Source organism: Clarias gariepinus, chromosome 13 (assembly GCF_024256425.1).
Source record: "Clarias gariepinus isolate MV-2021 ecotype Netherlands chromosome 13, CGAR_prim_01v2, whole genome shotgun sequence".
NCBI lineage: Eukaryota > Metazoa > Chordata > Actinopteri > Siluriformes > Clariidae > Clarias > Clarias gariepinus.
The window spans coordinates 17,477,825-17,502,134 of record NC_071112.1 but is presented as its reverse complement, the minus strand read 5'-3'; the positions used below and the strand labels follow the sequence as shown (position 1 = coordinate 17,502,134).

The 24,310-nt window shown below is 38.1% G+C and overlaps 2 protein-coding genes across 6 annotated transcripts in view; one reads left to right on the top strand and one right to left on the bottom strand.

Moving 5' to 3' along the window:
- The window catches only part of ralgapa2 (Ral GTPase activating protein catalytic subunit alpha 2), a 109,688-nt gene extending 102,715 nt beyond the window's left edge, over positions 1–6,973 (top strand). For 3 of the 5 annotated variants that reach the window (XM_053509303.1, XM_053509302.1, XM_053509300.1), the window contains one exon: positions 4,265–6,973. In XM_053509303.1, coding sequence (XP_053365278.1) covers positions 4,265–4,422 — 158 coding nt within the window. In that variant the 3' untranslated portion in view covers positions 4,423–6,973. Of the gene's footprint in view, positions 1–2,556; positions 2,594–4,264 lie in introns of all 5 variants that reach the window. The other 2 variants (XM_053509304.1, XM_053509301.1) reach the window with 1 other exon arrangement.
- Positions 6,974–8,014: 1,041 nt separating this feature from the next.
- Positions 8,015–10,469, bottom strand: insm1b (insulinoma-associated 1b). Its single transcript, XM_053510113.1, has one exon. It carries the CDS (start codon positions 10,285–10,287, stop codon positions 8,878–8,880), a length of 1,410 nt encoding a protein of 469 aa, XP_053366088.1. The 5' UTR covers positions 10,288–10,469; the 3' UTR covers positions 8,015–8,877.
- Between the last annotated feature and the right edge of the window lie 13,841 nt (positions 10,470–24,310).

The following is a 24,310-nucleotide window of genomic DNA, read 5'->3' as shown; positions in this document are numbered from 1 at the left end:
CAATCACAATGACAATGACAATACAAGATCTTCGAATGGTCTAAATTATCTGCCTTGCGACTGATTTTCTCAGGTTATAGTAAGCTAGTTTTGTTTAAACATAATATCCTACTAACTTAAGTTAGCATTGTTTATTTCACCAACATATAGGTTTTTGGAAAGTCTAAAGGCAACTCCTCATCACATTAAAAACACTAACTATAGTAAGTAATTATCACAGAATCACAAATTCACCAGTAAGAATTTAGGTTTAGCAAATGGTCATGATGAGACCATTTAGTGCTTTTTTTTTTTTTTTTAAGAAAAAAGCACTAAATTGTGCAGTTCCTAAAATGTCACACGCCAAGATTTCATTAACTGCCCTTTGCCTTCAATCATGAAAATGATTCCTCATGCTTCCAGAACCATTCTTTCACTATTTGAATCCTGGAACATGCCCGTGCCATCAGGGAAGAAATAGTCAATGTGACATGTGACAACCGGATCATTCAGTACATTCAGGTCGTCAGCTGACTTCATTTTATTGCCACATAACATTGCTGAGCCTAGACCTGATCAACTAAAGCAACCCCAGACATAACACTGCCTCAAAAGGCTTTGTCAGTGGCCAATATATTGCATTATATTAGGGCATGTAGCAGATGCCCTTATCCAGAGCGACTTACATTTTGAATCATAGTCCATCACCTTAACCACTGAGCTACCCCTGACTCAATATACATGATAAGTGCATTGTTTCATGAGCTTCTCTTCTTACCCTTACACACCCATCACTCTAATATAGGGTCAACCTGGGCTTATCAGACCACATGACCTTTTTCCATTGCTTCAAAGTAAAAAAAAAAATCCTGATTAGTCTCACTAATGTGTTTGGCCACAAAGCTGTGTAGTCCCTATTCTGTGATTTCTCATCAAATTGTGCATGTGTAAATTCTGTAATTTTCACTATTAAGCTTAGCTGTGATTTCTTCTGTCAGTTGTTTTTACCATACAAGCTTTTAAGTGATCTCCAATCATGCTTTTTTTCTGATTACATTTCTTGGTTTGACCCAGTCCCTACAAGTTTTAATAATGTGTTGAACAGCTCTAAACCCACTATTAGCTATTTAAAATCTCCATAATTGTTTCCGGTGCTTGATGCAGGACAATTATTTAGCCCTTCTGGAAAAGTGACTTTTTCCCAGGCAGTGTAAATGCATTTGTGCATATAGTATACCTTTAAAGCTTCAATCTAATATAATCTAATTACCAGTTCAATTATGCGCCTTAAATCTAATCGGCCAAAACATGGAATTGGTGCTAAAAAGTGTCTCATTTTTGTAAAAAAGTTAATTTTCAGATAGGATCGTATAACACCATTTTTCACAGTACTTAAAGCTTCTTATCTCTCGATCCCATTCTTCGATTTTGTAAATATCCATGCACATTTATATTTTTATTAGATAAAAAGAAAGACATTTAATGAAAACTATTTTATGCCATTTTATGTAGAGTCTGTAACTTTTTTTAATTCTAACCTTTCACTGATCTTAATCATCATTCAGATGAAACTTGGCCCATTAAGATTTCACATGAAAAACAAACCTGAAAAAGTATTTTATACTAAAATGCTAAATTGTTAAGATATTGCAACATGAATTTGATATGTTTACAGACACTACTGATTTTTTGCTTTTTATGCTTTTACGCATGCCAAAACTATAAGGAACCCTGGAATTTTAATGGCATGTGTGTTAATAATTATTTTGCAAATTACAAAAAGCTATTTTACCTGAGTAAACTATAGTTTGTTTCTTTTGGCCATATAACAAGGTATGTGTCTAATTTGGAGCATTTTAACAAAATGTAAGTAATTTGCTTTAATTTAAGCAACAATTTTTACAGGTCATGTGGTTCTATAAGCTTACACCAATTTTAGTGTCAATACAAAAAGAAATATGATACAAATTTAATTTGCCTTTAAAATTATTATTGTTTAATGCAAGCCAGTACAATGGTAAAAAAAAAAAGCAATTTTTGGAGCACATATAAAATCATCTCTCTAAAACAGATGAAGTTAGCAAATAAAGATTTTTACGGAAGCAAGATTGGTCACTTTCATGTTGCATACTACTATAGAAGTAGCTTTTTTGGCACACAGTTTCTGTATGATATGTATTGTTTCTAACAATAACAAATAATCAAATAGAGTCTTGTCTTTTATATATAAACTATGCTGAGAAATGACATAGATAACAGCTTTTTTCTTTTTTTTTTCACTTCTTGATAACCATGTTTCAGTGCACTGTTTTAGCTCCTTTCTCTACATACAGGATGCGTTTTATCTGTGATGTCCTACTTTTATTCACAGGGAAACACTAACACATTGTAACAACACACATTTCTTCAAGATTTCCACACTTTACCTCAGCACCTTTCATCATCATCCTCCTCTGCTCCTACCTGCCTGTGTTGTTGTTGTTTTTTTTCCTATCCTCCACTCACACAAACACACATAACTCCCTCCTCCCTGTTGTGCGTCTTACGTGTTGCTTATTGTCTTCTCTCCTTTTATAGATTAGAAATGTTACAGGTGTCAGTTCAGTAAATGAAGGTAAGAGTCCCTTTGTCCGGAAGCTTATGTACTATCACAGAAAGCCCTCTTTTTTTTCTTTTTTTTTTCTTTTTTTTCCCGCTGGTCTACTCATCTTTCTGTCTTAATTTTACTAATGAAATGCATTTGCCCAGAGCTTTGAAATGAATGTAGAGACATTATTGTTTTGGGGATGACTATCAGGTTGGTAAGATTACTGAGAGAAGCGCACGGCTGGACCAGTTGTAACACAGTAGCAGCATGTATGGTATGGGTGCATTCGTTGCGTGTTTTTTGTTTGTTTTGTTTTTAATTCTGTCTGGCATGTCCCTGCTTTATCCTTTTCTTTTTTTCCCTCTGGTTTTTCTTATCCTTTGGCGTGTGCCTATTTGCCTGGGGCCACATCTGACACTAACACCTGCCCTACTGGAAAATGTCTTTGCCACTTAAGCTTTGTTTGGATTGCTGCTGGGAGCCAATAGGGATGAAGCCTATTTTACACTAGTTTTTTTCCTCTCTCTCTCTCTCTCTCTCTCTCTCTCTCTAACATGGAATATTATTTATTTAGGTACAGTTCTCACACCTGTTTTTTCTGGGTCTTTTTAATTTAAATTATTTATCTGAAATGTGCCTGATTTCCTAAAAGCACATCCATCCGCTCATTTCATCTTTCCCATGCTCAGGTCTGCAAAATATTTAGTGACATACATACATACATACATAAATAAATAAATTAATTAATTAATGAATAAATAGGATACACTGAGTTATGAGCACAATGTTGAACTTTTCAGAGAGTCTGATTTAGCAAGCAAGCATTATGCCATGTGAGAGACATATGGATTAGTCTACATCCTCACTGCTGGCATCCTGTGAGCTGGGCAGCTTAACAAAGCACTCTGTGTGGATGACGCCTGGAAGGGACACCTCCCCACCCTTGTTCCCTCCTCTCATCATCCTTTGAGCTGCTGAGGGAGCGTTGTTTGCACTCTCCTCCCCCTCACTCTGAGAAGCCCTGGAGTGGAGGGCAGGGAGGCTGCAGAGGCTGCGGCCCTCTCCACTGAGTACATGTTCCCTACACCATCTGCTCTCAGTAATTTGAGATGCCCATGAAAAAAAAAGAAAGAAAATGGCAGAAAAGAACGGCAGAAATAAAATAGCCGAGCAGATGCCAGCTTTACAATGTGGAAAGCTTATTCTAATTTCACAAATTCATAAAGTTGGCCTTACTATTTTAATCTACATTTTGAATTATTGTGGTGACTTTATTATTATTATTATTATTATTATTATTATTAGTTTTAGTTTAAATAATGGATTAATTTTTTTTTTAATGCATCACAAATCAGTATCAAATAGCTTGGCAAGTCACCCTGTAGTCACCCAGCTAGGTCTGTTTTCATTAAATGAAAACTTTTTGTTGCTTTTTTTTTAAATACTTTTTTGTGTAATGAATATATGCAGCTATGCTTGTTTATTTGTTTCATCCGAACACATTAGTCCAAATCATTTTATTTAGACTGATTAACTATTTACTTATTTTAATTCATTCCAACCTTGAGAGACCTTTACAGAGCTGCATTCGCATGTTTTTACATAAATTTGGCTTTACTCCATAAGCAAGCATGTTGATCCATTTCTTAGTCACATCATCACCACTAATGTTTGTCTTGTCACTTGCCATTTTTTCAGGCTCCCTCACTGGCAGCACGAGCGCTGAGCTAAGCGTTACTGTGACGACCAGCGAGTCCACTGAGCAAGCTTCACCCACCATGCCACGCGCCTCCAAGAACCGGGTTTCAGGGAAACTCCGGCGTTCAGCCAGCGCCATCAGCAAGTCCTCCAACTGAGCTCCACTTTTAACAAATAAGCACTTCATCAACCCTCTTCAGACTGCAAAGAACCTAAACTTGTTTTCTGTGTGTGTGTGTGTGTGTGTGTGTGTGTGTGTGTGTGTGTGTGTGTGTGTGTGTGTGTGTGTGTGTGTGTCAGCTGCGAGTAGTGGTGTTCTTGTCACTTTTAACTGGATTTATTTTGTTGTTGAGTTTCAGTTACACTAGGAGATGAGACCGTGTCATTAGTGCAATGGTTCTGTAAGGTTCACACACAGAGTATCATTTGTGTGTGACGTCCCTGTTTTGCTGAAGCAAATGAAAAATGAACTTCTATGAATGCACATAATGTAAACTTTCCAATAGAGGTTTGTAACGGCATTACTTTAAAACAGGCTTAACAGAGTTGCATAGGTCTAGAGACAGATTTCTCCAGTCTGACTTTAACAGGTAACAGGGCAGGCTTTTTATAAAACATCAGTGATGCGACTGTAGACAACACCATATGTGAATCTCTTTTACCCCACGAAGTCTTAAACACTGAAAGGTTAGGAAATTACAAAGCCATCAGGAGAAGGGAGGCTAGTGAGTGTGTGAAGAATACGTTTCTCTTTTGTGCTTCTCCACTGACCATTCACTCCTTTCTTTATAACAAAAAAGGGACATTGTCATAGGTGTTTAAAAGCAGTCTGTCATGCTAAAGAGGTCCTTTATGTGAGCTTCATCAAATTTTCATATCTCAAGTTTGAAACTTTATTCTTTTGTGAATATGGCTTACTTTATCTGAGTGGACAGCCTCTGTGGTCTGTTTGGAATGATGTGGAATGGCTGGGGTTTTTTTTTCTCTTTTTTTTCCATTATCATGTGCTTTTTAAATTATTGGTATAACAGTTTTATGTCTGATTTATGTGATCATGCTGGTCTGCAACTATAATTGTTTGTATATGGGTATCTGTTATAATTAATCTGTTTATAATATTTGAATTAAGTTTTGCTTCAATCTAGTAATGCTACTATGACATTCCAATATTTCATACAGGGCTGTTTTTGCCCTCACTGGTGGTCTTTGTTGCTTTCTTTCTGTAATTTCTTGGATGTACATATTTTTTGTATTTTTATTTATGTTTTGTTGTTGTTGTTTGTTTTTGTTTTATATTGTATCCAGAGCATGATATCAGAATTATGATCTAGTCCTGACCAATGCTAAATTACCAGGTGAATCTTAACTCCATGCACTGGTGTGTGTGCATGTGTAAGTGAGTGAAAACTTTTTGAAAGCTAGCGCAGTGCCTGTATAAACCGTGTTCATATTTCTGTTAACTGCTGGCAGCGATCAGTCACTTTTTTCTCATTTCGCTGTTCTGACACCTTTTCTGTTTTGGGAGAAGTTGTTGTGTGTGACTTGCTTCTCTATTGCTACAGAGCAGAAGGGTTCAGAGTTCATCCCATACATTTCACTGCTTTGTAAAAGCTGTTTTGTTTTTTTATTCTAAATGGTGGTTCTCCTCCACCTGCTCTGCTTTATTCCCCTGTGCCATCCCGACTCCCCTTTACCATATCAGCAGGGGAATAGGACACATGACAGTACCTCTGTCACTCCTGCACACTTTTTTTTTTTTTTTTGTTCCTTTCCACACTCCCTAAAATCCTTCCTCTCTCTATAGCAGGCGGCGGCCTGGTGCTGCCAACTCCATGACACCTACCCTCTGTTCTCCTAGCGCCCTACCAGAGTTGCCATGGAGGCCAGGTGTTACACATTCTGTAAGCCCTGCCTAAGGTGCAGCAAGACACATGCTGCACTACTCTTCCTTACCTGTACACCTTGTACATCTATTGTGTTCGCTTTGCCTGTCTAGTCCTGATACTTTTTTCCTCCTACACGCACTGACAGGGAACATAGGAGCTTGTTAAGCTTGAATGAAGAATACTGAGGAATGTATACAAACCACAGCCCTATTCCACGACACAGTTACACACACCTGGCTGTTTGAAGTTTCTCTGAACTACGAGTGCTGCATTGTGTGAATTAGATTTACAGTGCACATTCTCTCTTATTTCATGTAGGTTTGGTATGGTTGCTATGTAGGCTTATTTGCTGTTTGGTTGTAAGGTGCTGATGTGGTTTGTTCCAGGGATCTGTCCTACTGCAACTGGCCTAATTTAAGTGAAGTGTCATTTGTGTTTATGCTACATTTAGTTGTTGTTCTTGTACATTGTGTCCTTTGTGAGGGCTCCAAATCCTGAAGGATAGAAATATATTAATGCCTGTAATATAATCTTTGTAAAAGACATTGAAAGAAAAAAAAATCTTGAAGATTTCATCATGACTTGTTAACATATCAGACAGTTTTTAATGGAAAAATAATTATTCTATCTTTACTAGGAAAGTGAAATCTGAACATTTCATTAAATCAGAATGAGATTTACAAATAAGTGTATTTATTCAATGCCTTTTCTTAATGTTTCCTTATTAACTTAAACTTTACATTTTCTGTATAAATAAGTACTTATCTACTAATATAATTCAATCCTTATGTTTATTAAATATCAAATATTAGTAACATCAAAACGTGTAATGTATTATTATTATTATTATTATTGACTGGATAATGTATTTCTATGCTGTTATAATTACTTGTATGTTGATGCGCAGATTTTTTTAACTTTAAGCTTTATATATATCAAACTTCTTAACATTTTAAATTGTAAAAGATAGGAAAAACATGTGCCTTCATCTTATTTCATGTTTAAAAACAATTAATGATTTTTAAAATTGTTTTTAAATAATTCAGCAACTTTTTTGCATGCGTTTTCGATTTGTGTGTGTGAGAGAGAGAGAGAGAGAGAGAGAGACGGCCCTGAGCAGCGTGTGATGCGCTGGCAGGTTGGCCCGCTGTGGGAGGGGTATAGGGGTGTTTGGGGGGTTAGAGGTTGTCCTGTTCTTTAACTGCAGCCCAGAGCACAGCAGGGGTAACCTGACCCCCCTCCATCTGTCTCCTCACTACTCTCCAGCAGGCGATCCCCATTACACACACACACACACACTACAGGTGGACACACTCCAACACCTAAGGCTGCTAAAACTCTGCCAAATACAGCCAACTCTGTTTAAAGCGCCTCTAGAAATCCAATTTTAAATTTATCATGTTCATTGTTTTATATAGTTACATGTACTGTAATCAGTAGAAATGTAGCCAGAATCAAGTCAGTTATGTTTTTTTTCTGAAGGATGGTTAAAAGAAAACAATAAGCAAAATATGTAGCTTTTAAACAAAAGACTCATTACTTTGCCAATCCCTTTGAAGTATAAATGCATGCTCTCTGTAAGGTAAATAACAGTTTTCTGTCAATCTTGAAGTCTTACAAAAAAAAAAAATTATATGTTTTTACGAACACTGAATGAATAGATGGACACCAGCGTTTGTGAAGACTGATTTACATGACAAAAAGTTAATTATCTGAAAAAGCAGGGAAGACAAAAAAACACTTCTACAATTTATTTTGTATACCATCCGTCCGGATTATGTTTTGTGATTTGTGGATGTCCAATATTTAAAAAGAAATCGTTAATAAAGATTCAATTTTTAAAAATATTTTATTTAGTGGACAACACAATATGGACAGCGCTAGTAGCAAACATTTAAGAAAATAAGCTGTTTATAGAAAAGGATTGCATCTCTAAGAGCTTCACGTTTACAAGAGCTGATCAGATTGTAAGAGCACTGAAGACACAGGCCTACACAACTCAAACCCGAACAAACATTTTGGCTATAAAATTGGACAAAGGACTTTAATCACTCAAGAACACAATAACTTACAAGAAAGAGTTGCAAATAAATAAATACATAAATAAATATTAACGATTAAACATTTTACAATCATCTTACATAATGACGGTGAATTGTAAATATGTGCCAACATTCAAAAAATTAAAACAATCATTACACCGAGTTCTTAAGGCAGTTTTACAGCAAGTGTTTGATGTGTTTCTCTAAAGGCATTTCTGGCTATTCTAAAGGGAACCTTTTGGAGAGAGAAATTCCCACATCCTGCAATTCACATACTAGATTAAAGCTACAGACGAGAGAAACGTACAGCATGTGAATTCGAGGCTTTCACAGAGGTACACCAACGTTTGAACGTTATCTTAGGTCTAGAAGCTATTACATTACCACGTGTGCATCGGCCCTAGAAAAATACCATTTCACATCCAAACTAATACTCTTCTTTAGGCTACTTGGCGTGAGAAATCTGAAAATAGTCATTTCAACTGTAGATCGATGCCAATTCTGTTCGCTGCTTAGGAGACGTTCCTAAACTTTACAAGGTTTACAGCTGCAGGAATGCGTAGTAAAGCTCGAATAATACGCCTCCGTGGTTCGGCGCGCTGTGGAGTGCAGGAGTGTGCAGTTTCACACCGAGTGCTGTGACGGTCAGAGTGCGCGCGCTCCCTGCTTTCCGTTTCGCTGTTCTTCAGCACGCGGGCCTCACGGGCATCTGAAGTAGTATAACCTGCCGCTTTTCTGTGGGGTGACACTTGTTGACATGCCTGGTCAGACCCGGGGAGCTGTAGAAAGTCGCGGGGCAGTGCTTACATGGAAAAACCTGCGAAGCGTGCAGCACGCGCACGTGCCGCTCCAGACTCGCCCTGTCGGCCATGAGCTCACCGCAAACCGGACACGGCAGGCAGTCAGCGGGGCTCAGATTCATCGGGCTCAGATTGGGACTCGGACTGCCCTCTGCGGAGTGCCGCGCCACCTCCGGGCTCTCTCCTCTCTCCGCGCTCGCGATGCTGTCGCCCATCATTTGGTTCTGCAGCGCGTGGTGAGCCAGCACGTGCTTCCTGAGGTACGCCTGGCGTTTAAACCTTTTCCCGCAGCACTGGCAGTCATACAGGCCGTCCTCTGAGCCGGACTCGGACACAGCCGGGCTCGGAGAGTCCCTCTCGCTCGAATACTCTCTTCCGTCTTTCATCTCCTCTGCGAAGCCTCTGGGGAGCGCGGGCATTTTGGACGTTTCGCTTTTGGCCGTTTGGGAAGTTGGCACGCCGGGTGCAGGCTGAGCGCGCGGTTTGTGCCAGCGGCGATGAGAGGCCAAGTTAGCAGGACAGCTGAACACTTTGTCACATTCAGGACACCTGTACTCGACCCTCACTATCCTCGAGCACTTGTGTTGTGCTAAAGAGAACGGGTCCGCGTATTCTTCCTTGCAGAGTTGGCAGATGAACTCTCCCAGGGGTTTGTTGCCGCCGGCCGATAAAGCTCGCGGTTTCAGATCGACAGGACCCTCTTTGATTTTAAGACCGAGTACCGGTGAAGTGGTCACCTCGTCCTCGAAGGTCAGCTTCCGTATGGCTTTGGGTTTTTTGGCTCCGCTTTTACTTTTGCGCTCGTTGTCGGCGGAGGGCCTTTTCCCGGCGCTCCTAACAGCCGATGTCAGCGCGCTGCTGTTGCTGGAGACGATTTTCAAGTCTACCGGAGCGAAAAGGAGGTGGTCCAGGCTGGTGAGAGAGGTAGGAGTCGGAAATGATTCGGCGGAGATGGGTGAGCCCAGGTTGAAACTTCTGTCGAAATATTTCCTCTCGTGTTCCTTGCTGACGGGGCGGGTGGGGCTGTACAGGGCCTGATAAACCAACTCCGGATTACCAAACTGCACCGGTTTGGCTCCATGACCGGGGACCGGTGTGTCTGCTGCATCAGATGGTGATGATGATGATGATGATGATGCGATCTCCGGGCTGCAGGTACCGGACAGAGGTGGGGACGCGTCGCGGTGAATCTGACATTCCAGAGTCGCTTCCTGTCCATCACCATCATCGCAACGAATCCGGTAAGAGACGTGCGCCGCTTTCTTGTTTCTTTTCACCAGAAAACCTTTGGGCATGTCGGCGGGTGGATGAAGAAAGGCACTTGGAGAGGATGCGATGGGTCTTGAATGTGCTCCACGACTGTGCACTTGGCTACAGACACGCCGAGTGCAGTACCTTTTGGTCAGGGTGTGCCTACCTCCCCTCCCCGTAAGCTTTTTTCCCCCTTCTTTCCTCTTAATACATAGCTGCACTCTTTTTAAGGAGGGATGATGCTGTTGTTCTCGCCCCAAAGAATCGTTTGCTTCTCATCCAATCAGACGCCCGGAGGATCTCTGTGGAATTGCCTGTGGGAGGGAGTGGAGCACTTGGGCTGGGGGCTGCGCAGGAAAACGCTACCGATTTGCTGAGCAGATGTACCTGCGCTTTATTATATTAATTCGCCCTCGAAGCCCCTCCCTTAAGAGAACACACGCCGGGACTTTTTCTCCGTTTACGGTCTGATGGCTTTCTATAGAGAGGAACACGTGCCGCGGCTGTGTGCGTGTCTTTAGGGGCCGCCGATCTGCCGAAAGGAAACGCTTATCAGCACCACAATAACGCCAGGTCTAAATGCAATTCAGATATGCAAATATAAAAAGTCTCATTTTTAAGATCTATTCCCCCCTTCCCCATTGAGATTCTTTAACAGTATATGTTTGTTTCGTTCTAGTGTCTGTTATGTTTTTATTTCTGTAATTTTTACCTTTAAGCTCACACGCTGATGACACCAATCTCATTCGGAACTGTGTGGTGTTTGAAATTCCAATTGCTATTATTATCACTTCATTTCTTCCTTTTATTAATAAACCATTAAATAGTGAAAAAAAACTCTTTCCATTTCTTCTTATTACTTCAACCTTTAAACAACTCTATCTGTAAAAATAAATCGAGAGGTTTCAGGGAGACACATATTTAATGGGGCACGTGTCTATCTCGGTAGTTTAACTGAACTTATAAATCAGCCGGCTAGCGCATACATAAGTAATAAGAAGGGCTCTCATCTTTTTAACACAATGGCCGCGTCTGCCCAGCCGTCAGAGCCTTTTGCGTTTGAAAAGCAAATTGACCTCTCCACTGTGAAACAGAACACACAAGCAATCTGGCCCAAATATAGACACGTGCTGGGGGAAATCAGGGAGATGGGTGCTGCCCTCAAGGTCACTCCACTAGTTAGACACCATTAAATCTTCCCAAAGCTCCCGGATTTGCCACATATTCAACTATTTTGGGAAAAAATCTTATGAAAACACATACACATATATACACACTTTTATTTGAACTCTGAGCGCATTGGACAAGCATTAATTTTAAAGCAAACTGTAACATTTTTATTTATACTGCAGCTGGAGAAACTAAACTATAGTCGTACTATAAGTTTCTGACACGAATAATAATAATATTGTCAAATAGGTAAATACCAATATATACTATTAAACCATACGTTCATATCATACATTTGTACGCTATAAAACCATAACTGGTGTTTTTCTAATGCACCAGTTAATAATTGCTTTAAAAATTAAACGTGGGCGCTATTATATATCAGGAACAACAAGCCTAGCCCTGTCTTTAACCCACGTTGTGAAGAGTGTGTATTTAGTAAAACTGTATTGCATTGTGGTGGTGCAGGTCGGGGTGGTTGGGGAAAGCCGATCTGGGTGAATGTGCAGGCATCATGGCGTATTGTTGAGCTCATTAGCATAAAGCTGTGCTGCATGAGCGTGCTGTAATCATCTACGAGCTACAGGCCTCCACCTTCATCACACTCCTTCTGCCCCAGGCTGCAGCACTGCAATACCTCATTGTTCTGCTTTCATCACCTATTAAAAGTGTATGATCCTACATCGTGTGCATATGATGGTTCGGGATATGTAACAGTGTAAACTTGAAAGCATCTGTCTTAGAAAACTGGAAAAGCGGCGATACGACAAACTATTTAGAAACTGTTCAGTTTAACTACTTTAGAGGGTTTTTTTACACACTCGGTAAATAGCAAAATGTATATATTGTCTCCCAAGTTTACCGATATTATTCTTACAATCACATGTCGTCCTGAAGATTCTTTGCCTCGATGGCATTTATAAAAGAGACTGTATAGGCTCCTGCGTGTGTGTGTGTGTGTGAGTGTATTTGCTCTGTGGCGCATGCTTGTCTGGCCTCTCATTTGCATACAGCTGCCATAGGCTTCCCCAGAGACTCTCCGCACAAACTCTTCGCCCGGAGTTTTATAAACATTTATTCGCTAGCATAATTTTTAATATAAAGTATTTACTTTCGAAAACCTGATTTTGAAAACGGGATGTTCAAATGATAAATGTTGTTGTATTGCCGGTCATTTGAAGACCAAACTCTTTAGATGGAAAGTGAATTTCATACATGTTAAACACACCTTACTATACTTACTATACGTTGAAAAGTACAGTAGATAAAATAAAATATATCAGTGTGAAAGCCTGGGAAGTATTTAGATACAGTGCTATCACTAGGGTACAGTTTTCACATTATTTCGGCTCTCTTGTCCTAACATAAAACCTAAAATAAAGTATGAATTATTTTTTCAATGAGGTGTAATAATAATGAGCCGCCTGTGTGTTAGCGTGTTTCATGTTCAGATTCCAGAAAAAAGAAATACCGTATATCCTATCACACTTTTTGGCAATTATGTACATTTTAGATACACAGTTACATAAAGCTTAAATTGACACTAATTATAACGCAGAAATAGCTGTTCAAACGTTTGGAGTTCCTAGACGTTATAGATCACGCACAACTTAAAACACGTTGACAGACACCTCCCTGTGTAAAATGTATACAAAAATTGTGTATGTATGTTCAGAAACATCCCAAAGTAAATGAATAATCAATGATATTTAATTGTGCATTTTTTTCTAATGCACGGTCTAAGGACAAACCTGTGACGGAACTTGCCATATACAGTATGTTTTTTTTCCAGAACAGCTTTTCATGCACTTTATTCAGGTTTTTAAATGTCCTGGCGTACTTTGTGTGTGAATGTGTCAGGTGTACAAAGGTTTTGTTTGTGTGAGATTGAGAGCAGTAAATAGACGCTTAACATTGTAAAAAAAAACACAACTAAACAAGTAGCAAATAAGCAAATTACTGCTAGTCTAAATAACTCCGATTAATACTAAATAGAAAGATAAATGCATTTAAATATCACAATTTTCGCTGTCTTTAACCCCCGGCGGGATTTACGGGGCTGTAGTTGCTGTCCATGGTTCTGAAATCCTGATTCTTCCTTGTCTCTCGGATGTGTTGCTGCGCACAGACACAGCATGAGAGAGATGCAAAGACAATGTCAAACTCACATGCACGCTCTCGTATGCCCCTTGCAATTATGCACGCACACACATGTACATACAAATGAATAAATGACCCTGTGTTGAGAATGCTGAACATCACATTTTCCCTACAAAGCATTTCCTAAATTGACATGTAGCTCGTTAGCTTGCATAATTTGCATTCCCTCATAATTGTGCAGCTTCCTTGATTTTTATATGATCTTCCTTATTAGCCCCGTATAATGGGGTTAATCAGAGCCTGCTCATCACACTTATCATTTCTCCTGCGAGAGGAGAGGAAAAACAGAGGCAGGACTTAATTAATTGTATCAGTCTTTTCATCTGCAGGAGTAGTGTTCCCACACAAACATTAATATGATTCTGTAAATGGAGGGAAGAGGCACAGCCCAGGCCTGAGACATGAGACATTGTACTCAAATTAATTTAGGCCTAATTAGAAGGTGGGCGTCAGGGAGTGGTTTGCATAATAAGAGGCAGCAAATGAGATCAGATCCTGCGCTTCAGGCAATGCCTTTACATCTTCCCCATGGATTCAACTAACAGAGTATATCACGGACTGGAAGAAACTCAGTGTGCATCTAAGTGTTGCGTGTGGATTCATAGATCATTGGCAATTTGTGCTACTAATCTATACCCATTAAAAACAGGATAATTTGCAGCTATCCTAATGACACTAATCAGGTTCTAGGTATGATCAATACAGGTTAGGTATAGGGGTAATGTATTTAACAGTGTTATTGGGCAAATTCGCCTTGTTATAAATTAAATAGGTTTTACTATAAAAGAGACTTTTTAAAAATGATTATTTCACTTATTATATATTATTTTCTATTATCAGGCTTGAGACATATGGGACTTGATTCTCTTGATTACCAGGACTTGCTGATAAGCTCTGGCATAGTTAGTTGTGTTAAAATAAACTGATAGTCATTGTTGTTGCAGTAATTACTTCCATTCTCTGTGTAGTGCTTAAGATTCTCTGAGCTGATTTCCTACTGTCTACACATGATCAGCCATGATGAGCCAGAACAACAGCATTTCAAAGGGCTGATGAAATGTACAAAGAATGTGATTAGGTAATCAAACCAAAGCCTCTTACTCATCTAGTTTGTCTTAAATCATTGTTGTCCTTCTTTCTTTTTGGAAATTATATCATCTTTCCCCTCCATAACATTTATCTGCATATCCAAACGTATGCATGGATCCTGTCAAGCAAGCAGTTATGTTGTAAATAGTTTTTATAAATCTAAAGTAAATACAGGATATATTGGACTCCAACTATGCCAAAACCTAAATCGAAATTTAATACTCAGAGAACATTAGCATATTTGTTTGAAACAATGTACACCCTAATCTGTTTGTCCATCTTGGCATGGTTCCCTTGTATCTTGTCACAAGTTGTGATTTGCAAATGTGATTTTGTTCATTATTTTCTGGTTTGATCTATCCTTCAAACAACATGGCTGCATACAAAAGAAGTACTCTCCTCTGAGTCACTCAGAGAAAGAAGGAGAGAGAGAAAAAGAGAGAGGAGGAGAGAGGCAGAGAGAGAGAGAGAGAATCTCAAATGTCATGTGGAAATGTCAGTGGTGTAGTGCTCTGGTATCTCAGCCTGGCAGGAGGGTCTAATCCACAGCTGCATTCCTCCAGCGCAGTCAGCAGTGGCCCAACCGAGCTGACAGATGTTCTGTAAGATGTGAGGGACAGTGGGATGCTGTGCACATCCTATCAAATACACACATATCAGAACTATCTGGTTGTGTTGTACAGAATGACTTTATGATCTGTTTACAACAGAGCAGTGGAGTTACCATTTCATATCAGGCTCTATTTTTTAGTATATCCAACAATCAGCCATAACAATAAAATCACCTGCCTAATACTATGTACAGTAGGTCCCTCTTGTGTCATGAGCCATCAAAGCATGGACTTCACAAGACCTCTGAAGGTATGCTGTGGTATCTGGCACCAAAGTGTTTAAGCCAGTCATTTAAGTCCTGTCTTGCAAGGTAGGGCATTTATGACTTAGACTAGTTTGTACAGCCACCCCACAAATGCTGGACTGGATTGAGATCTGGGGAATTTGGCCACACTCTTCCATTGCTCAATGGTCAATTTTTGTCATTCAAATGAATTATGTAGGAACTTTACGGCACCTTTCAGCATGGACATGCTATGGGTATGCAGCCCCGTACACAGCAAGCTCCAATGCATTATGAGTAATGACACCTTTCTATCATAGCCAGAAATAAATTTTTAGCAAATTGGACTACAGTTTCTCTTCTGTGCAATTAGATCAAATTAAGCTATCATTTGCGTTCCAATCAGATTAATGTGCCCATGATTCTGTCACCAGTTCATTAGTTGTGCTTCCTTCAACTACTTTTGTTAGGTCGTAACCACTGCATACCATGAACATCCCAGAAGTCCTGCTGTTTGGGAGATGCTGTAATACAGCTTTTTAGCCATCACATTGTGGCTTTTTTAAAAACGTCTATTAGATCCTTATGCTTGCCCATTTTTCTTGTAGCACATTAACCTCAACAACTAACTGTCCACTTGCTGCCTAATATATACCAGAACTTGACAGTCATCAATATAAAAAGATAATCAATGTTATTCACCTCACCTGTCAGTGGTTCCACTGTCTTTAGTAATTAGTGTAAATTTTACATTATACTCCTCATGCAGTAAGTTGGATAAGGCGTTCCAAACCCATGATGCCAATCCATTAAGTTGTCTATCTGAAATCTATACACTAACAGGCTGAGTGTGCAGTATGATGGATTTGATGAGCTTTATGGTGGCCCCATGTGGAAATTTCCAAACTTGACCTGATCTCTGTGCCATTGGCTGCTTCCATTATTACTCTGTGACAGATGCCCATTGTGACTAAGACTGCAGAGAAAGAAAGAGGGTGCGGGTCAGCGGGAGCCCATCCATCTCTGTCTTGAAGGGAATTAGGAGGGGCTGTTTGTCTGATTCTGTTAGAAAAAGGAGCTGTCCTTGTGAGTGATGGCAGGGGAGCCCACAACATCTCAGCACATGTCTCAAATGAACAGGCCATGATGAAGGGTCAGAAGCAGCTGGTAAGATTAAAGGAAGTGACATGTTGTGCATGCATGTCTGTGCATTTATATGTTCATCACAATTGTGTTATATCTTCATGATTAAATGCTTACATATAAAACAATAATTTGTTGAAAGAATACATACAGGTCCTGTCACTTGATGATGTCTTGCTTATCCAGGGTGTGTAAAGAACAAATAGAAAGATGAAGGTTTTTAATATACAAGATAAATACATTCAGTTTAGAATTCAAAAAAAAAATTTCATTAATGCATTCATTTTCATTAAGTACTTTATTCAGTCAGAGTCATAGTGTGATGTTGTGTGTGAGGCAGGAATACACCCTCAATGGGATCTCAGTTACACCTAGAGCAGACAATTCACCTATGCTTTCATAAAGTAGAAGGAAGTCAGAGTACCATGCAGAAACCCTCACAGACCTGATGAGAACATGCATAGAAACTCCATATTGACAGTAATGCGACACAAGGATCAAACCAGGCTCCTGGAGCTGTGACACAGCAAAGATCTTGCTGCACCTTTAATGTCTTGCATTTTTGTTATTTTATTGTCATTATAATATTTAATAACAACAAGAATTGTTTTTAAGGTAATTACATAACCCTGTTACACTGAGCCTGTTACAGCTGTGTTACAGCTTGAATGCATGTTAAAATTGATCTCACACTGGGATTAGAACTGATTTATTATTTCCTTCTGGCCTTTCGCTGCAAGTAGGATTTATCCATGTTTGCAGACTGGGTGGCTATATTAATGCCGAAACAATATTATACTAGGCAGTATTTTTCCTGAGATCCAGCATAATGATTCAAAATCTCCAGATATCAAGAAATAAACCAGTCACTGTAAATAAATCACAGCATCAGCACCATAAGCACGGCCCCATCCTGTTAAACATCACATTTCTGTAGCATACTAGCCTGTAATTCTGCTAATGCCTTCCTATATACGTGTGTATATATACAGTATATCAACTCTTTGTCTGATTCTGGATGTATTATCCAGGGTGTAAATCAGCAGCTCAACACACTTGAAGCGTGTTAACGCGGCACCCTGCATTACAATAAACAGAGCCGCACGAATTAGTTATCAAAGGACTGTGAGGCAGGTCAATCAAAGTTATGTGTGTTATGGACATGGTGTTAGTTTTAATTACAGAAAATGGTACACCTTTTTGTGTCGTTCTCTGGAGCTGCATGTGTGATCTGCCATGTACACGGTAATCTGATCCTGTGCTGACAGAAAGAGCCAGGTGCTCATATATTTGCACATAGAGCTCATATATAACAAGATATTTAATGGAAGCGTGAAGCAAAAAATTGTAAATATTCAGTTTGAGTCAGACTCTGGCACTGGTATTTGAACTTGCTTGGAAAGATGATTATGGATATACATTTGGTTTAATTTGAATAAATTTTTATTTATTATTATCGGAAAAAAGTGATCTCAGTTTCTCAGATTTTTACAAAAACCCTTTTTGTTCTACAGTAACACAGCTACTATCTTTCAGCCAGTAAAGCTTCCACAGCTTCACACCAGACTGTCTTTCAGATCATTACACATATCTTATCCAGTCCTACCTCCTCTGTGTTAATATCGCCCAAACAATTGCATATGCCCAATAAAGCTTTACAGGCCTGGCATCTGCCGCTCAGCCATCGGTGCAGGAGATTTGATATTTTCACCTGTTCCGCGCACGTACACTGCTGAGCGGTAAACATGCCTCAGTCCACACTTCTTTGAGGGCCCATCTGGTGCCTAGTATTAAAAGTGCCTATTTAAACAACAGTGCCCAAGAACTGAAAAGGGCAGATCATACTGAAGTCTCCAATAAAGACAAGCAGCGCATGACATTTACCTCCCCATACACTCTAGGACTCAATACTTACACAGGTTGCAGCTTGTCACTAGAGGTTGCAAATAAAAAAGGTAATTTCAGCAGATGCATTTAAGCTCATCAAAATGTCCTTTTTGTTGCTTATTAATATTACCTTAGTCTCCGGGATGACAGTGAGCATGTACATGACAAATGATTGTGAATATGGATTTACCATAAACTGTACAGGAACAAACTACAATTTACACTTTGAAGTAGTGTGAATTATGTTATACACCTGGGAATTTCTTATACCTGTCCACAGTAAATTGTTCCAAATAACTGCCTTATAAAATGTTTAAAATATTTTTTTTTATCTGTAATAAAGTACAGCTTTTGTAAACTAAGACTTTTACTACATTTTAAACATATTGTATGTATTTTTAGTAGAATCAGTATATATATATATATATATATATATATATATATATATATATATATATATAACCTCTAAAATCAAAGACTAATCCTTATACATCTATTTTGGATGATGTTATACATCTTATTTAACTCTTTTGTTAAAAAGGTTTGAACCTGTACAACATCAATACCATGTGCTTTACTATATGAGCACTTAGGACATAAGCCAGAAATGTCAATTTTGTTACTAAGGATACGAAAGCTGATTCTGAAAAGTGATAGGGTTAAAAGCAAACAACAATGACAACAATCATCATCATCATCATCATCATCATCATCATCAGAAAAGGCATTTGCAATAATCATTTAAAAGAAAATACAATTAAAATGTATGTATTTATAGTTCGAAAGAGAAAGATGAGCCACACAAGTATATATTGTGAATATTCAGAGTATATATTCTGAAATTATAATAATTACCATTTACAGTATATACCAGATACAGTACAGGGGCCACTTTGTATCCTGCTGCCATCACTTGTGTTACTCTTTGCAGCTTTATACTGAGACATATTTTGCTAAAAAAAAAAAAAAAAAAAAAAAATAATAAAATAAAATAAAAATAATAATCCCAAACAAAATTGCACAAAATGAATTGATGTATTATTGGGGGGCAAAAGATAAATGACATATTATAAAATAATGAGGAAATAACTTAAACCTGTCATAAAAGAAAAGCCACATTTTAAGGCATTAACATAAATTTTGTTACTTTAAAAAAGGAGTAATTTAGTGCCTGCTGGTGGTACTTCATTAGCAATGTATGTACCTACATTAGATTAAATATCAAAAACAGAGGGGCCCAAACAATGTACACACACTTCACCATGAAAAATATATGCCTCTCCTCTGACGGTCACATGATAGCATCAATGATGGTGCGACTCCTGGAGGAAACATAACACTACACATTGCTGCCATACTTCAGCAAATTGTAATTGAGTTTTTTTTTTTTTTTTTTTTAATGTATAGATAACAACTGTTGAAGTGTCTATACAATGTTTGGGCCCTTTTGTAGCTAAAAATTTCCATGGTTTATGTGAAATATAAACAAACAGAGAAAGGTTGAATACCTATAAAATATTGACAGTCTATATGTTAAATACATCTTCTTAGTAATAAGGGGGGAAACTAGTCATCATGCACCCTTTGAGGAAAATGGCCAGCTAGAAGAAGGCTTTCAGTGAATCTTTGGTGATTGGGGTTTGGTGCCCTCATGTGGTTACCACAGGGAATCACACACGTGGTTCTATCTTAAGATGTATGAAGGGTGGATGCAGGTTGGCCTAACCCTAAATTTCTGAGGCAAACTAAAATAAAATGTGCAGGTGTAGCAGGAGAGTCAGTACATGGGTCTAGTTAGGTTGTTTGACAACAAGCCTTTCAAGAGTCTAGCTATGAACCGTCTACAGCTGCCAGTACTAATGATGCTAATTAGCTGAGTAATTACATTACTGTCTCTATGGGAATGGAAAGGGGAAAACAAGAGCTCTGACATGGAGAGCTTTTTCTATTTTTTTTCCTGAATGATTTCTTTTTTTTCTCTTTGAGAATTAATCACAGCCATGCTTTACTAATCCACATTAGAATTCCAGCGGCTAATTTAGTTAGAGAACATCGTTTTGACTTATCAGCTGTGCTCTCTGTTTCTCCTCCCTGTCTCTTTTTTTCTTTTTTTTCCTGGCTCACTGTAATTCTGTTCAAAGCTTCTAATCAAGTTATCGATTTAAATTTGTTCAGGAAAATGAACAATATAAGGAAGTCTCTACACTAGCGAGGGGTTACGCCATACTTAATTGTAATGCTGGGACAGGATGAGGTATTCAATTTGAGAACCTAGAGAGAGAAAGTGACACTAATCTCTAATCAGGATTGGGTAGAGCATACAGAGCTGGGAAATTTCACACAGCTAATGGGAATGGGGTTTGTCATAGCGCTAGTGTATTCAGGAGAGCTGCTCTCCATGAGGAGTGGAGCAGGATTAACAGACACTCTGAAAGGATTCCGTGCAGAATCACATCCTCCCTAGAGAAGCCTTCATCCCTCTGAAAATCTGCTCACACATTCCAGCTTTCTTTTTGCCTTCACTCAGCTATGGCACACATACAAATATTTCCTGGAATGGAAAAAGAAAAAGTAAAGCTTTCCACAGCATGATATTGATTTTAGTTAATATTAGAATTTGTTACAGACTAATATTTGTTACAAAGGCATATTTACCATGTGTGGACAAGACTATTATAATGACAAATTATTATTATTATTATTATTATTATTTTTAATTATTATTATTATTATGATTATTTATTTTATTTTTATCTAAAGTCAAAGACTTTACCAGTGGAACAATTTACAGTCCAAGCATAAAGTTAAATGTGAGAATTAAGGGTTGTTTTAAATCACAAGAACATACATTTCTTCCACCATATGCTTACTTTAAAATGTTAGAAAAAGAAACTAATCAAATTCATCACAGGGCTTTGATTAGCTGTGTAGTCATTTGTGGAGCTCAATAAGGCTGCCCTCATCTGGTCGATGTGAGGTATAACAATTCATCAAAGTGGGGTCAAAGAGAGGTATAAACATGCTTAAAACATCCTTATTTTCTGCATCGACATTCTTTAACAAATTAATTTGTGTAAATCTTGTTAAAAAGTGTGCCATCTTCATACACACTTCAGGATTTAGTTAAATACTAAGTGAAATCTGGTCAGTGCCTAGGGTCGTAAAATATATAACAATATAATAACTGTAAAATAGCTATCATTTCCGGTCCTGTGCTATGTATATGTGTCAGTTATTAAGTCATGCAAGCCTACAGTATGTCTAATAAAACAAACAATAATGCCACATTGCCACACAAGTGTGCTCCAAAGAACAGAAATGATGACAAGACATAGTCTTAATACATAATACTGGTCTTGTTGAAATATCATAAAGACCTTTTTAAACATGAAATAGAGACAGCAGTGTACAACATATAATAAAACATAAATATAAGCACATTATAGTATAACATCACGAGCGAGCGGTGACATAGACATGGGCCAAGATGCAGTAACCATGTAAAAAAACAGACGAACATTCTGACTGTTGTTTTTCATAATCAAGATTTAAGTGAATAAAAAGCAATGTTTTAGTCACCAATGCTTAGATGGATTAACATTACTTTTACCTTCGCTGTTGTGTTAAGAGAAGATAAGAAGATGTAAGAGTAGTACAGGACGCTGTTAAACCTTTCATATTCTCTTGTTTCTTTGTGTTTTAACGCACATGATTTGTACTTTAACGGTTAGCTAGATTAAAAAAAGTGCACACAAAAAGCAAACATGATTAAAATAAAGTATATGCGGAGTAGTGATCGCCTATTAATCCCATAATAAAGAATAAAGAAAAAGTAATTTGGGTCAAGTAAAGTAATTTGGGTCATGATAGTTTAGGTTGATGGTTATTTTTGTGCTGGTTTATATTTTTCACCATGGGTGAGTTACTGTACTATACTTTGCTCATTCTTGTGTTGTTGTGCTGAATTTGCAATGCAAATGGTTGCTTCGGTTATGTCAATGCCATTTGAATAGATTTTTCATTTTAAAAAAGAGCATGATTTTATTTTTATTTTATATGTTTAATAATCAAGAAGATGCTGGATGCAAGTGCCTATATAATATTTAATGTGGCACTGTCATTACAAACAGAAAATTTTATTTATATGGCAAATGACATTGCTTTGAACAAAATTTAGTCAATAGTATATTGTATGTGATGTGATTGTAGTACAGTTTTTAGATCAACCCTATGTTGTTTGAGTCAACAGCATTCAGTTTAACAGCTTATTTTCAGTTTATTGAACAGTTCTTGATGTACTTTTATTTAACCGTGTTCAAGATTATGCGGGCATTTCCTAAGAAGCCAATATTAGTATGATGGGTTGCAAGATTTTAGCAAAATTTTCATCCCCACACACAAAAAAAACTGAAACTAGCCCAAAAAAATCAGTCTGGGAAAGGGAGACAGATGTTTCTTCTTCTTAGGTTCTGTGTGGGAAACAACTCACATGTGTTTCCCATATACAGGCAGACACTCCATAACCCCTTTCTAACATTATATCTTACAATTTTATGTTGATGAATATCACAATCACAATGTCTAAACTTGCATATTGCCTTTGCCCCAATTAATAATATAATTTGCTATACAAGAAGATATTGATAGTCATAGAGTATTTTTAACTAGCTCATACAGACATACAGAATTTTATATGCAAAATTCAATGTTAAAAAAATTTGGCATATAAAACACGAACCCGGCAACATATTTACAGTATTAGCTGCCATGTCTGCGGCTCCACCTCCACTGAAAATGTCTTGAGAGCAAGCATAAGGGCAGGACAATTTCTGCCTTGGTAGGCCTCTGTCAGTTCCTCTTGCAGTTCCCATAGTTGACCACTAGAGCAATAACTGTGGAACAAAATAGGGCAACGAGCCTGATGCCCCAGATCCCAAATGGTGAGCAAATCAGTGAAACACCAGTTTATATGTGCATAATATGGCTAAAGGCTTGTGGATAACTGACCGTCACACCCATATAAACGCCTTTTCCCAGCTTGTCAGAAAATTAGAAACACACAAACTGTTGCATTGTAATTTCTCCTCATTCAAATTAAGAAGCACAAACTTGTTCCAACATGACAATGCCCCTGTGCACAAAGCGCGCTCAGTGAAGACATGGCAAATCATAATTTGATGTGGCACTTTAAGACTGCATAGTTAAAAAAAGTTGTTAGTCACTCAAAAGTAGGAATTGGCATTTTAGTGGAATGATAAAAATGTATGGACTTGTGAATGAGGCTTTTGTAAAGATCATATTTTTAAACACCTGGTATTGTACTGTATGAATGGAAGGGCTGCTCTGCCTGTTCCAGGGGACAAATTGCTACTGCACTTTTGTGGATCTTTCTGTAGATGAAACTCTTGTGGTTCTCTATTGTAATGCATTTATTGTAATATAATTCAATTTTATTTGCATAGCGCTTTTAACAATGGTCACTGTCACAGTTTACAAAACAAAAATGGATGGAAATGAATTAGGACATGTACAGAATAAAGTACAGACTTTAACTATTAGTTTGTCCTTGATAAGCAAGCTACGGTCAACAGTGGCAAGAAAAAAAAATGATGAAAATGGGATGACAATAAAAAACCTTGAGAGTGACCAGGCTCAATGGGGAACCCAGCCTCATTTGAGTAATATCAGATAGTAAGACCATAAATCAATCCCAGGTATATATGTATGTGCTGTGATGTTGAAAGTTCAATGTAACAGGAGAGGTGTTTAAGTTAATATGGAGT